The 14,405-nt window shown below is 37.8% G+C and overlaps 1 protein-coding gene across 6 annotated transcripts in view; it reads left to right on the top strand.

The window, feature by feature from the left end:
- Positions 1-14,405, top strand: part of SYNE2 (spectrin repeat containing nuclear envelope protein 2) — a 187,598-nt gene that overhangs the window by 43,578 nt on the left and 129,615 nt on the right. For all 6 annotated transcript variants that reach the window (XR_013951889.1, XM_080593985.1, XM_080593984.1 and 3 more), the window contains exons 18-31: positions 181-354; positions 2,129-2,287; positions 2,557-2,730; positions 3,672-3,806; positions 3,963-4,118; positions 5,305-5,516; positions 5,773-5,848; positions 6,973-7,091; positions 7,696-7,819; positions 8,690-8,847; positions 9,313-9,460; positions 10,913-11,511; positions 12,371-12,550; positions 13,089-13,239. Coding sequence is in view for 5 of the 6 variants with exons in the window: in XM_080593985.1 (XP_080450111.1) it covers positions 181-354; positions 2,129-2,287; positions 2,557-2,730; positions 3,672-3,806; positions 3,963-4,118; positions 5,305-5,516; positions 5,773-5,848; positions 6,973-7,091; positions 7,696-7,819; positions 8,690-8,847; positions 9,313-9,460; positions 10,913-11,511; positions 12,371-12,550; positions 13,089-13,239 (2,565 nt within the window). In the remaining variant the exon portion in view is untranslated. The remainder of the gene's footprint in view (positions 1-180; positions 355-2,128; positions 2,288-2,556; positions 2,731-3,671; positions 3,807-3,962; positions 4,119-5,304; positions 5,517-5,772; positions 5,849-6,972; positions 7,092-7,695; positions 7,820-8,689; positions 8,848-9,312; positions 9,461-10,912; positions 11,512-12,370; positions 12,551-13,088; positions 13,240-14,405) is intronic.

Below are 14,405 nucleotides of genomic sequence, written 5' to 3'. Positions count from 1 at the left end.
CTTAATGTTACATATATTACATTTCCTAGAATGCTTACACAAGAACAACACTACCTGTCTGCTTGGGACTATTAGAGCTCTTAATTTTATAAGTTGGGCCTTTCAGTAACATTTATTAATGCTACTGCTGTGATGATAAATGGTGGCAAAAAAATGCAGCATTTTTCTCTTTGATCATAGCTTGGTGAAGAGAGCACAGATACTGTGGAAAAGGCTAGGGAGCTTCCGGGGAGCGTGGAGAAAATTGAAGAGCTCCTTGGAGGGGTGGACAGCTGGGCAGAAGAGGTTGGATGCCTGCTTGGTGAGATCGGTCACAAGGCGCCCGTGGAACCTCAGACAGAGGAATATTTGCAGGTGAAAATGGAAATACACAGCCTAAAATACTCATTTATCAGATTCTCATCTTTTGGCCCAGATTTGTTGCTGGAGTAAAACACACATTCATTGGTGAAGCAGAAATGAATGTGGATTTCGTGCTGTGGTAAAAGGTGGTAAAAAGTCAGCCAATTCCAGTATTTTGATGTTATTTCCCAGGATCAGTCCCATACGAGCTAGCTACAAGTGACTCTTCCAGCGTCAGTGTATCCAGATGACAAGCAAGTGCCAATGAAGTGCCACGGGTACTGTTGATCAGCAGCGTGCTCTCTAGTGGTGTTAATTGCTCCTGTCCACACAGCACTCGCAGCAGACTAGAAGTTTGCAAGGTGCTGAGACTAAAATTTCCCCTCGTCATACAGTACTTTCTATCATGTATTTTCCCATTCAAGCAGGAGATTTGGAATGGCTTGGCTGTAGTCAAGGCTTCCGTGTCAAAAAACCAGAATACTTGGAAGTATTTTCAGCAGCATGCTAGGTAATTTGTGTATCTCAGCTTATAGGCAGTTGTTCTAAACATCCACAATGAGCAGTGATGGATTTTTTTGTTACTTCCATTATGTTGTCTCCTGTGTCTCTCTTACATGGATTATTGTTCCTTCCCAGCAAATGGCAGGTTGAAATATATACATCTAACTCAGCAGCTTCAGTGCAAAGTCTGATTTATTTTCTTCACTAGCCAGTGAAGGTGAGATTGAACAGAGATACCAGGCTTTGCGCTGGAGAAGCTGAAGCACTGTCTTATGTTCCCTTTTGCTGTTTCTGCAACAGTGGCAGATAGTCTAATGGTAGGAAGGTGACCACCAGAAGCAGGTTTTGTTGGAGTTCCTCTGTCCAAGTGCTAAGATTAAACACAGAGGTTCTTCAGTACGTTAAATCCACATACAGTAACTGCAAACCAGTCTTTGTGCTAGTTTACTTTGAGTTGTGCCTTCTTGCACTGTGTTTAGTTTACAGAATTAGGAAGTATGAGGTTATGAAAAGAATATATTCATCTTTTTGTGGGCTTATGTTTATAAATTAAGCCTCTTTTGCAGTATGACAATAGTTCCTTAAAAACAAAGGCGTAACAAAAGACACCCTGAAATATAGCCTCCAAAATGTGAGTGGTAATGTGTCTTTGTGTCTGTCAGCAGAAGAGATCAGGTTCCTTGTTGCCTGCATTACAATAGGTCAAGATCCAGAACAAAGCACTGATTTTAATTTAAAGAATGCTAACTGACAACTTCTAACAGGAAAATGTGTTGAATATTCATAGATCAAAACAGCCCTAATAGGGACTCTCATGATAAATATTCAAATATGGCACAGTACTTTTGCATGCAAAATACCCAGCTGCTTCCTGCCTTTTAGGATTCAATATACCACTAGAAAATCTGAGTCTTGATATGCACTTAATTTTGGGTGTCTGCAAATCAGATGATGCATATCCAAATGTGTGGTTTGTACGTTCTTTTGGAAAGCTGTTCAGGTGAGAAAGCATGTTTAAAAAATACTTCTAATTGACTCTGAGGCAAAGTACTGAAGATATCGTGTTGACAGAAAGAATGTGTCAGCAATCAGAATCCCCTGTGGATGGCAGCAGACTTCTTTCTCTCCACACCGAAATTTTGCAGCGGGATACACTGACCAGAATTGAAATATAAGATTTTTCTTTGACCAAATATTGACTGTCTGTGATCAATACTGGCTTTTTCATTCAGTTTCTTTTAACATAAATACTGTGCAGACTCTAATGCTTTTCATTAACCAGAGCTTGGCTGCAAGGGGAACCTCGTGCCAAGAACAAATTGCAGCAGCAGAAGAAATATTGCAATCCCTGATGCAAAATGCTTCGGATCAGGTGTCCCAACAGCATTCTCACACCACCGGGTTGCAGACACGAGTTAAAGAAGCCAGAGACAAAATAGAGGTACTCCTTCTTTATTGTTATTAGGCTTTGTATACACAGACATCTCTAATTTTAGCATTATTTGATTAGGAAGAGTCCTTTTCTTTCGTGTAAGACAAAAAAGGTTTTAGACTATTGGAATCAGACTCCCAGACTCTTGCCAGGGGCAAAAATTAGATCGTTTGAAAGATCAGTATCTCAACTTGAAAAACTTGAGTGATGTAATGAAGCAATCACATTATGTAATTAATGAAACTTGAGCGTATTCTGAAAAATCTCTTTCTTCCAAGGCTGTCATGGGTGACATGAACAACATCCTGCCCATATCTGAGAAGAGTCCCTCAGAAAAGGAAGCTTTGCTCAATTTTGAAGAATCACAGATAGATCTTGAGGCCTCCATTTCAAAGGCTGTGCAACTTGTCAGTCAAAAATTAAGTCCTGAAGAGCATATTTCAAGATACGAGGTAGGTTCCTTTTCTGAACAAGCTGAATGAAGTATTTCTTTTTGTGTTATTTGGCATCTGAAAAGCTAAGGTACCACAGTGAGAAAAGAGAGATTTTTTTGGTAGCTATTAATGTTTTATTCTCAACTTTTTGGTTTAGTATTTTATCCTATGCTGACTTGGCAGACTATTTGAATGAGGAAATATAAAGCTGTATACCAGTATAGTCAGTGCCCTGTCTTAACTTAAATTATTGCATCATCCACAGATTCCTGTTCCGAGCTACAGCCATTTTTTTGCCCGATTAATAAATAAAATTCCCATCTTGAATCATAAGTCTGAATTCTTGGTCACGTTATTGAAGTGTGACTATAAATGCTGAATCTCCTTTTTTTTTTTTTTCCCCAGAGAGTAAATTGTAAAGAAAGTGTCTGATCTCAGAATTCAGATCTCTTAAAGAGGTCCTTAATGAGGCAGGAAAAATTGAAGTGCCCAAAATCTGTACTGCCTTACATTGCACAGTGAGTCCTGGGCAGCTGTAGGCCGGGGCAATGCAGAGCTTCTGGGACTGCTCACGGGGTCCTGTTGCAGCTGTGCAGACCTTTCACTTGCCTCTGGGTAGATGTGGGACATGGCCACGTATGTTCCCTGGAAATGAATCAGAGTTCAGGAACCTTAATCTTTCTTGTTTGCTACCAAATTTTCCCTTAAAAAAGTTATTACAGAAACAGCATCTGCTTTTCTCCAAAAAGCGTACACTGATGTTGTCATCTGCAACTTTTTGGCAGATATGTAAGAGTGGAGAATGCCCTTGTATTCATCCACACAAGGGTGATCGTAGCCCACACATGCCATTCATATGTGCTTTATACATGGTTTTTATATGTTATGTCAAGTCATTTTACTAGATAAATAAGCTACTTTTAGTTCTTTTTATTTTTCTTTATGGTGCTTTTTTGCAGGAAGCTTTTAATGCTCTGGACAATAAAGTTCTTGACAAATTTTTGAAAGCAGCTGAACAACTGAAAAATATTTCATCTGATCATGAAAAGCTGGTAGTAGAAGAAAAGAGTAAAGATGTTCGTAAAAGATGGGAGGTGAGATAATACAGGAAGGAGAATCCACTGTCTGTTCTCATTAGGCCTGGCATCTTGGAAAAACAATTTTTTTGCCACAGTATGTTCTGAGGCTTTTGTTTACTTTATAATACTGTCTGCCCATCTTATAGTGATAATGTGTTCTGAATTTTGCAGGAAGTTCATCATGAAATTATGTCCTGTGTCCAGCTCATGTTAGAAAGGGAAAAAAAGAAATTTAACGCAACCTTAAAAAAAATCAATAAGCAACTAGGTAAAGAGAAGAAACTCCTAAGTATGGATAAAACTAAAGGGCTTATCAAGGAACATGAGGTACCTGACCCATTCCTTTTCTGCTCACCTACCTCTCTTTCTGAATGCATCGTCTGTCCTTCCTGCTCCTGCTTCCTTAATATACAGTGTTGCAGCCTGTGTTTGTGGAAGTTTGTGCTTGGTGTTACGTAAACACAGAACAAAGAGGCCACCCAAATTATTTCATTGCCTTTCTGACTGCAGATATTAGCTTCTTTGTTAGAGTTATCTCCTTGTTGCATGCGTGGTATCTTTTTCAATTTTTTTTTTTAGTACAGCCTTGGAGCATAAAATAGATTTATCTCTGCAAAGTGTAAAAATAAGAAATGTTTCTGTGTTCTTGATTTGTTACAGTTATTTTGTTACAGTTGTATAGCTGGTTTAGGTGCCTTCGAGTGAGAGTAACTTCTCACAGTGCAGTAGTCCCACTTCACCTCTGTGTTTGTGCCACATACAAATTATCCAGTTAGACATAAGACTTTCATTCTTTACTTACTGGGGTGAGCCATAGCGAATCTTACATATTCCGTAAGCAATGTTTTTTCTACTTCATTGCTATTAGTATTTTCCTCCACCCTCTTTGATATGCATTGATGCAGCCAGTTTACCACTTACAAGGGTAAGAAAATACTCTCTAGTTGAAATTCTGGTCTTTGCTGAATTAAGTGTAGTTTTTGTATTTGCTTCTCATGGGTTCGTTCTGAACAAATATTACATATGCAAGAGAAAAGAGAAGTAAGCATCCTTAGGTGCATTCCTTCTGCTCATATGTTTGATACATTTTTTAATATATTAATTTCACACTCAAAAGTAGAATTATTGATGGGGAATACTTTAAATAAATTTTCCAATTCTATTTTTTTCTGTAGTCAATAGAACATGTATTTTCAATGTAAGCGTCCAGAGGACTTGGGATTAAAAGTAGATAGAATTGTAGTAATAAAAGGAGTTTCAAAATCAAGCAGGAGTCAGTATAGTCTTGGGAATGCAGCTGGGGAACACATTCCCAGAAATCTCAGTTTCTTTCCTGGCTTTATTTGAAAAAGATTCAAGGAAAATAAATGTTTCTCTCCTGGTTTGACAGCTTACCCTTTAAGTGCATTCATCCAAGATGACAATAGAAAAAGAAAAAAAAATATGTGAATAATTAGAATTGCATATTCTTATGGCTTAACATAAGTTTATTGTATTGTTTTTCTTTGTTTAGGCCTTTTTTTCACATGAAGGCAGCCTGAGAGAACTTAGCAAGTCATTAGAAGATCTTAAAATACTGGGAAGACTAGCAAAAGAAACTGTCCCAGACATACAGGCATTCATTGCAGACTGTGAACAAAAGCTAGAAAAGCTTCAACAAATTGTGTCAGATACTTACACAGCCTTACTGTCTCGTGCTGGAAAAAGAGAGCTGTCTAAGAAACAGTGAGTGCATGATGTGTTGTAGACTCATTGAAATCAGATGTATCGGTAGGTGTTGTGGCATGTAAAGGTACTAACTAGTACATTACTACGGGCAACTGTACTTTCTAAACATTTAATATTAAGTTTCATAAACTAGCATGTTTGATAACTTCCCTGCACAGCTGTGCTATTAGTTTTTAATCATTAGCTTAAGTTTCTTTTCTTCCCTTTGTATTTCATATTTTGTTCTTAAGCCAAAATTTCTTTTAAACCATAGGGACTCTATTGTTGCTTCTGAGAATGGAGAAGAGCCCGGTTCTTCTCAACAAACTGATAGACTTTCAGTACAGGAGGTAAGAAGTCAATACTGTTAAGAAACACTGCTCTGTCTAGAGAGATCATTGGTAAAAGGAAAAACTGATTATTTCCGTTTCTACTCTTACTGTGGCAGGACTTCAGGCCTCTGGTCACAGAGCAAAAACCCATTCTATTTGGGAATTTAGACTAAGTAAATATTAAAAGTAACACACAGGGAACAGCCCTAGGCATCCTGAAAAGATGTGAATTTCCAACCTTGCACTATATTTTGCTAAAGAATGCTTTTCATCTGGAAAGAGCCATATGTGAAGCTTTGTTCAAGTGTAAATCCCACGTAGCGGCCCAGTAATTTGAACAAGTTTTAAATGACACAGAGAGGAAAAATAGTGAAAAGTTGGAGGCATTTGCTTTAGAAAAATATGGGGAAAAACAGAATACATGTAATTTCTTAGATCAAATTTCAGAGAGGGAAGATATTACTCTTTATCATTTGGATGCCGCAGAAGATGTCTCATTTGGGATAAACATTCATGGAAGTATGGCTGCAGATAGTTCATCAGACAGCATCCAGACTGGTAGTTTATTGGAAGGGACCCTTTGCATTTACGTTATGTTGGAAGATACAGAGGAAGTGTCTGTTATCAAGGGAGATTTCTTGCTAGACTACTGATATTGGTCCCTGATTCAACAATAAATCTGTTCCCTCACGGATTATCGAAGTATGAAGTGTGTAACGTAACATCAGCTGGTCTCAAACTGAGGAGAGTATGTCCTGGAATCAAGGGCAAGGGACATGTGAAGCTACCTGGTGTAAGCAGCCTGACAAAGCTGTAAAAGGCAGTGCCTTGTGGTTGCCCAAGGATATCCATGGAGCTGCAGCAAAAATTCACGCACGTAGCTTGTGATTGCCAAAGTTATGATGGGGTGGTTGTGAGTGCAGAGACCCAGCATTAGTGTGGAAGGAATGAAGCAAGTCTTCCAAAATCTGCTCTTTTGGTTCATCACTGAGTTAAGACACATCTTGTATTCATGAATGGTTCTCTCTCATCTTTGGCACACATGAAGTGATTGCTTCTTTCAGAAGCTCACAGTTGCCTGTTGGTCTGTATTGACATAGCATGATGCAAATGTCATTGTTACCTTTTTAATATTTATTTAGACATCAATACCTGCTGCAGAAACAGTTTTGGAGACAGATGTGGAACATCACAATGGAGAAACCTGTGAAAAGATGTTTGAGGAAGACAGTGGTTTGCCCTCACCAGATTTATTAGAGAGGTAATTTTTCAAGGATAAAATGTATGTGTATTTAGAGATGATACAGTGCTAGACATTCATAAATTAATTGAATGTGTCAAACATAAGGCACACTTTAATTGTGCAAAAATCTGTTCTTGTTCTGCTACAGTTTACTTAATATTGCTTTGCGATTAATAAGGAAACACTGTAGTAGGTAAAAATTTCAAACATCAGGGCGTTGTAGGAAGAAAACAAAAATCTATAAAAAAAAAGAATTTTCTGCTCTTTTATTGGGACAGAAAAATATGTATCATCAAAAATCTGCCTTACTAATAACTGCAAATAGTGTAGAATAAAAAATGTGGCAAGTTTTTAAAGAACTGACATCTTTACATTCATAAAACTGAATTTGGAGAATGCCAGTAGGCATTCCCACATGAAAATTAGCCAGGTGAGCAACTTCTCAGCACTTATATATATTGCTCATTTATGCCCATTCAGTTGGGACTTAAGTAATGATAAGCATTTGCAATAGAATCTGCTTATTTTATATGGCAGTCTTGGCTAGCAAGTCCCAAACTCTGCCATGTTCCTTTAAATTAGAAGTAATACTCTCTCTGAAAGTGATTGCATCTTTCTTTAGCTATAACACAAAAAGAAGTAACCTGGAGGAACTTTTACAAATAAGCAGAGAGAAAGTAGCATCCGCCTTTACTGATGAAATAAAAGATACTTCATGTCTTCAGAATAAACTGCATGAACTACAAGTAAGTCTTCATCTTTTAAAAACATATTTGATGCCTAAGTTGTTATTTTTTCGTGTAGAGCCATCACCATCACTCATGTGTTATGAGTGTTGCCAAGGGGTAAGGAGCATCCTTACAACCAGATTTATTAGAAGTAGAGGGAAATGAAGGGTTCAGCATTTAGCAGAACTGAATTGCAACTTAGCAGTGGAGTTTTGCCAGTATTGCTGAAAGAAGAAATTGGTGGCTATCAGTTCATGATCTGCAGGCTGAAATGGATCTAATGGAAAAAATAACTGTGGAAAACAGCTCTGTTGTCAGTGGGAATGGTTAAGTGATGGAGCAAACCCAGGGCTGAAGAAGTCTTCAAAGTTGAACCATCAAATGCCAATGGTTTGTGTGCAGAATGAAACTCTTCCAGGACTTACAACTTAATTACGTTTGTGAGAAACTTAAGGGGGTGTTAAAAGGCACGTAATTGATGTTGGAACTTTTATTTTAAAATTTTCCAAGTCTTCCATAGAACGGAGCACAAAGGTTACCTAGCACATTAGATCTTGGTTTAGTTCTAAGTTTGTTTTTTGTTCTTTTGAACACAGCTAAAATGAGATATATTACATTCATTCTTGGGTAAAAATGGCCGAACCATATTTATTGAACCTTTATAAAATGTAGCCCAGGAATATATATGGCATAGAAAATTTTGTTATAAAAAGCTGATGGAGATTTACACACAGCTGAATTGGGTCTTTAAAAAAAAGAAACTGTTAACTAAAGCTGACATTTTCAACTTTTTCTGCAGAAACTCTTGTGATTGTCATTTTATGAACTGGCCAGTCTGTTGTAAAATGCAGAATCATATTAATTCAATTAACTATTCATATCTTTTAGGTGATAGAGAATGATATCACTTCTGGTTGGACACAATTGGGAAACATCTCATCTGCCTTAGAAAACCTTGTGGATGAAGTGGAGAGGGCTGCTATCTCTGAGACAAGAAGCAAGCTAGAAGGAGAATGGAAAGAACTTCAGGATATGATAAATACCAGGTATAAAACAGTATTTCATGATATTGGCAAAGGGATAGTTCATTGTAAGTAAAGGATACTTGTGGAGGAAATAGTGTAGTTTAGTGAAAGTATCTGTGTATTTTAAATTCTCTCTCTTTTTTTTTTTAATTGCATAAAATTATTATTTTTCTTAATTATACATGGTTCATATATATCTTGCAGATAGTGTGGATCTCTCCAAGAAGCTCAGAGCCAGATCTTTGTCGCATTGTTGTGCAGTATTCCCAAGCTTATTTTTATTTCCTTCAACCTTCTGGTTAAATGCACCGGGATTCACACTGCTTTTATTACTAATCAATAGAAAAACTCCTTTGACCCCAGAGGAGGAGGATTAGATCAATTAGGCAGTCAATTACAATATCACTGTGGCTTTTTGTGCTGTAAAATGTCAAGTGTCTTTTCTTGCTGGCTTTCCTAGTTTGTGTTTCTTTATGTTTCTTGTAGAACGAACTCTTTAAGAACTGCTTTGGAAATCGTTTTGCCAATAGAAAATGAATCCATTCTTCTACGCGAATTAGATCAGCGGCTGAACAAAAAGGACATCCAGCAGTTTAATCTGATGAATAGTGATCTTGCTTACAGGGAGCTAAAGGTAAGGGAAAAGGCAGAGAGGCAGAGACAACACCCTAACCAGAATAGTTCTTAATATCTGTAGGAACTAGTGAACTTCATGGGATTTCTCTCTTAGGACTTGGGACAATTCACAAGACTTCCCAAAACTTCTGACATCTAACAGCATTTTAATCCATTCACTTCAAATGCCGTTGCACCTGTAGAGTCAAGTGTGCACCCTTGATAGTCTCCACTGTAAAAAGCATAGCTGTGAATATTTCATCTTAGGTTAGGACTTTTCTTCGTTACAGATTTATGCTGTTCCCACCTGGCTTTATGTCACTTTGTGGAGTGATATAAATAATGCAGTGTTAATTACTGAGCTAAACTAAGCTGCCTTGTGTCACATCTGTTAAGGGATCTGAGCATGCCCCAGGATGGCTTTGGAAGGTCTGCATGTATGCAATAATTTATTCTGCTGTTATCAGTATCTTGTGCCTAGACTCTGCTCTGTCTATTAGGCAGAGTGGATGTTGTTTTTTTCTTGATACTCTGTCCCCGCTGAACACGTGGACTGCTACACAGCACTGAAAGTTTGTGTTTGTCTGCCCTTGGCTCTCAAGCTGAATAGGGTTTAGGTCTTTCAAGCTCTCGGGCAGAGTGCATGTGCACTCTTTGTCTGAAATGACTCTATCTGTCTGGAAGTGTCCTGCATTTTTTCCTAGCACTGCACTTCTAAGTTTCACAACACTGAAGTACTGCTGTTTGCCTGAGGGCTGCATAATCCTTTAACCAGATAGTGTGCAGGCTTCACTGAGAGATTTTTACATGTCTGTAAGTCTCTTCCAAGAATGTCACAAAAAAGAACCTAAGAGGTGGCAGAAGTAGCAGTCCACTGCGGGGGCTTGCTGGTTTCAATCCCAGGCTCTCATAATCTTTTTTTCCTATTTTTGAGGTTGCTGGCAAGATAATTGTTTGTTTTTTTTTTTTTTTTTATAGTGCAGATCATATTCCTTGTTTGCAAAATACCATTTTATTTGATTTTTCTTTTTTATCCCCCCTCCTCCACCAATATCCAGACTAGGAAAAATGTTTTTCTTTCTCAACCACCCTATTTAGCATATTTACTGTATTTCCATGACAAAGTCATTCTGCCTTAATTTGATTGCCTTGTAGTGGCTTATGTCTGTTCGTAATATGATATTATCTCTTAGCTAATGGCTAATTGAATGTATAGGCTTAATGATTCAGATTTAGTAAACTCAATTGCATTTAATGTTGTTTTCATAGCTAGATCTCCCACAGTCCTAAATTGCAATGAAAATTCCAAACACCCAAATCTTAAAAATGATCTCCTTCACTCTTTTAACAATATATACATGTATTCTATTTGTCTCAGTATAATTTGTTTTTCAGTCATAGGTTCAGCTTGAATATAGGATAAGGATTTTCTTTCACTTGCTAACATGGTTGGTGGTTCTCTCAATTTCAGGAGCTACAGAGGTCCATATTAAATCAGATTGAAGTGTGCAAACAATTGGAGCATCTAGACAGTTCAGCAAGAGACGAATTTAATCCAATAGATCTGCAAGCTGCAAGTAAAATTATGTTTTATTATCAAAACCAGCTTGAAGAAATGAGCCATAAAATGCAGATCCGAGAGACGGTCCTTAAAGATCTGGAAGCTTTTATGGCCTCATTGAGGAAGATTCAGAGTTCCATAAGACGTCTCACAGATTCCTCGGGCCAACCTGAAATACAGGGAAAAGCATTGAGAGAGGCTGCACAAGAAGTTTCTCATATGGCAAAAGAAGCTAAATGTTTGGATGAACGCTTGAAAGCAGTTGATATTTGCTTGGAAGATGCTGAATGTGGGGGAGAGACCTGGTGTGAAAAACTAGTTCTGAATTTATCTGAAGAGCTAACTGTGACTTGTGGTCACTCAAGTGATCAGATGCTTACAGAGGAAAATGATTTATACAAGATATTTTCCACAAGAAATTGTGAACTCCTTAAAAACATTCAGGATCTACGTGATAGAATTAACAAAATAGGCTTGAAGGATCCAACGATTCCAGCTATACAACAAAGGTGAATTCTTTTTCAAAGCTCTTGTAATTTCATAGTTTCAGTGAACTCAAAGGGCCTATGGCCCCTTTGTGGTAGAGCACTGAAACCTGAATGTGTCTTAAAGCATCTTGGTAGCAGTGAAGAAAATTGTGAGTTTGTCTTATTCTCTGCCTTAGAACCTAAATAAGGAAGCCTTCTCCGATTTTTTTTCTTTTAAAATACTATGTATGTGCTCGTTTGAAGCAGCACTGGTGAAATAGAAGGAAGTTGATTGTTATGACCTTAGTTTTCAGTAAGATAATTCTCAAACAGGGAGACAGATCTTCTTGCTGAGCAGTGACATGTGATCTAAACCCCTGAGCTGTAGAAGCTTTGTGTTATTTTACCATACCCTGAGAAAGTCACCAACGTAACTTGTATCACTCTGATACTGTTTCAGAGGAGCTCTTTGCAGCTGCGCAAAGGATGGATAAACTGTCTGTGTGTGGGGAAAATGGGAAGGGAAAGGAGTTTTTAAACTGTGATTTATTTATTTATTTATTTGTGTTGTCAAATCCCACACACCATGGCATAACTTCCTTTCTTAGACCTTATTTTAAGATAGCCAGAATGCGCTTAACATTTTAATACAAACTAATACACTATATTCATACAAATCCAATTAGCCTTTAGGATTTTGGATTACTTTCTCAAACAGCTCTTAGGTCAGTGTAACTCATCTGAAGGACTGTGTCAAATTACATTTTTTATGGTGTCAATTTAATATAGTAAGTATGTGCAGCTCAGGATGAATTTCTGGAGAACTTAGTAATTACATTGGTGAAAAAATATCGAAGACTTGCTTTAATATAAGTCTATATTTCATTTTTTTCTAATAAAGGGTAAAATCATTAATGGAATTGGAAAAGGAATTAGATTGTGCTGCTGTTGAAATGAAATCTATGCGAGAAATCACTAATAAGCTCCTGCAGATGAAAGAGGAAAAAGCAGAGGAAGCAAATGAGCAGTGCAGAGTTACAGAGAGGTTATGGGAGGATACAAAACTCTTGCTTGCTGAATGGTAAGAAGAAAAGCTATGTTTTAAAATAGTATTGTACAAGTAAGAAGTTTGCTTGTAAAATGAAACATCAAAAAAGCCTTAGACCATACTTTGAAGTAAGTGAAATTCTGGTGCAGTAGGAAATGCTACTATTATGATGCTATAAAGGATCATAATGCCAAGAATTGCACCTAGAATTTTGCAGCCAAAGCTCATTAATTGTATTTATTTTTAAGAAATCACAATCCTATCATTTAGCAGGTATGCAGTGTAATGTTGAACATAACTAGTATCTAGAAGAATGGTTAAATACGAATCAGAGGCATAGAATGGTGACTGGCATTTCTGTTTCCAAAAAACTGTCCATTTACCACAGCAGGTGTCACACGGTGTTACAGAGTTTGTGCCAGTGTAATTTATCCCTCCTATTTAATTTCTTCCGAACATAATAGTCAAACTCCCCACGTGTCTGAATATAGGAGAAGGAAGTGGACAGGGAGCTTAGGCTGCTCCTTTATGCATAGCCAATAAATAGTATATCTCTTTTTTTTTTTAATAGCCAGGAGCAGTGTGCAAGGGCTCTGGAGCTCCTGAAGCAGTATCAAAGCTGCAAAAGTAGTCTGACCAGCATCATCCAGAAACTGGAGATTGTCCTTTCACAGCAAAATTCTTACATGGGGAAGGAGAATTTGAACAGACTGATAACAAAGGTGAGTAAAAGAAACTTAATGAAAAGTTTAAAAAAAAAATATAAAAGTGGTCAGGTGTAGGATTGACCTTGTGTGCCTGAGCTTCAGGGTAAATGTGAAGTCCTTGCTTTCACTTTGGCTTCCAAACTATGTTTAGGGTCCATCCTCTGGTTTTAAGTTCATGTCTAAGTTAGTGAATCAAGGACTTGTTACGGGGGTTTTGATCTAAAATAGAAAAACTGTTTTGATCTAATACCAAAATAAGATGAAATCCTGTCCTACCGAAAACACACGTTGAACTCAGCAAGACTTATTTCAGACAAACCCATTAGAGTAGTTCTTTATTTTCTACCAATTTAGAAACCTTCTTCCTTCTTCTAGTAGGTAGTTTGCAAATATACAAAAGCAGCAAATTCATTCACTCCTAAAGGGATAGTTTAAAACATGGTACCACTTCAAGCAAAAATAGTATCTAATGCAACTCTAATGCTTCCCGGGCTGGAACGTGTGTACATTGCTGCGTGTCATTGCCACCTTGCTTAGAGCCAGCGGGATTGCCAACATGGTACTGCACTGGAATGTGGGCTTCTGGAGGCCAAAACAGTTTTGAGTGGGCTGACAATACAGTACTTCCTTGAGCTGGCTCTGTTTGCAACATGAATCTCTGATGTTACTGTGACTGCTGACCAAACTGTGCTGCAGTTAGAAGCCATAGTAACATATTTCCCTCCTCTCCTCTGCTAAAATCCTACCTAAAAGACAGACCTTCTGGATAAGAGGTTTGGCCTCGCTAAACTACATCTACTCCATGCTGTCTTTGATAGCAGTTAAACATTTACAGTAGCTTATACATTAGGTGATGAGACTGAACGAGCAAGTACTGCTGAACACTCCCCCGTTTTCAAAAGTTACCTCTTGGTCAGACAAAAAGTTGACTGCTAGCTACATTCTTCTTAGCCACATGAATACAACCACTGGACGTAGGTGTCCACAGCTAATGGATTAGGGAACAACAGCATTTCCGTTGTGGCCATTTTACTGCACAGTTCTCACCTTCCCTGGCTGGGTTGTGCGACAAGTTGTTCAGATGCCATTTTTAGGCTATCTGATGAGGCATCAACCATACTATTCAGGAACATTTGTTCTCAACTGGTGCATGGATGGTTAAATTTAAGGAGCATAAATGT

The sequence above is a fragment of the Anser brachyrhynchus genome, assembly GCF_964034855.1.
Source record: "Anser brachyrhynchus genome assembly, chromosome: 5".
Taxonomy (NCBI): domain Eukaryota; kingdom Metazoa; phylum Chordata; class Aves; order Anseriformes; family Anatidae; genus Anser; species Anser brachyrhynchus.
This window is presented reverse-complemented; position numbering and strand designations above follow the sequence as displayed.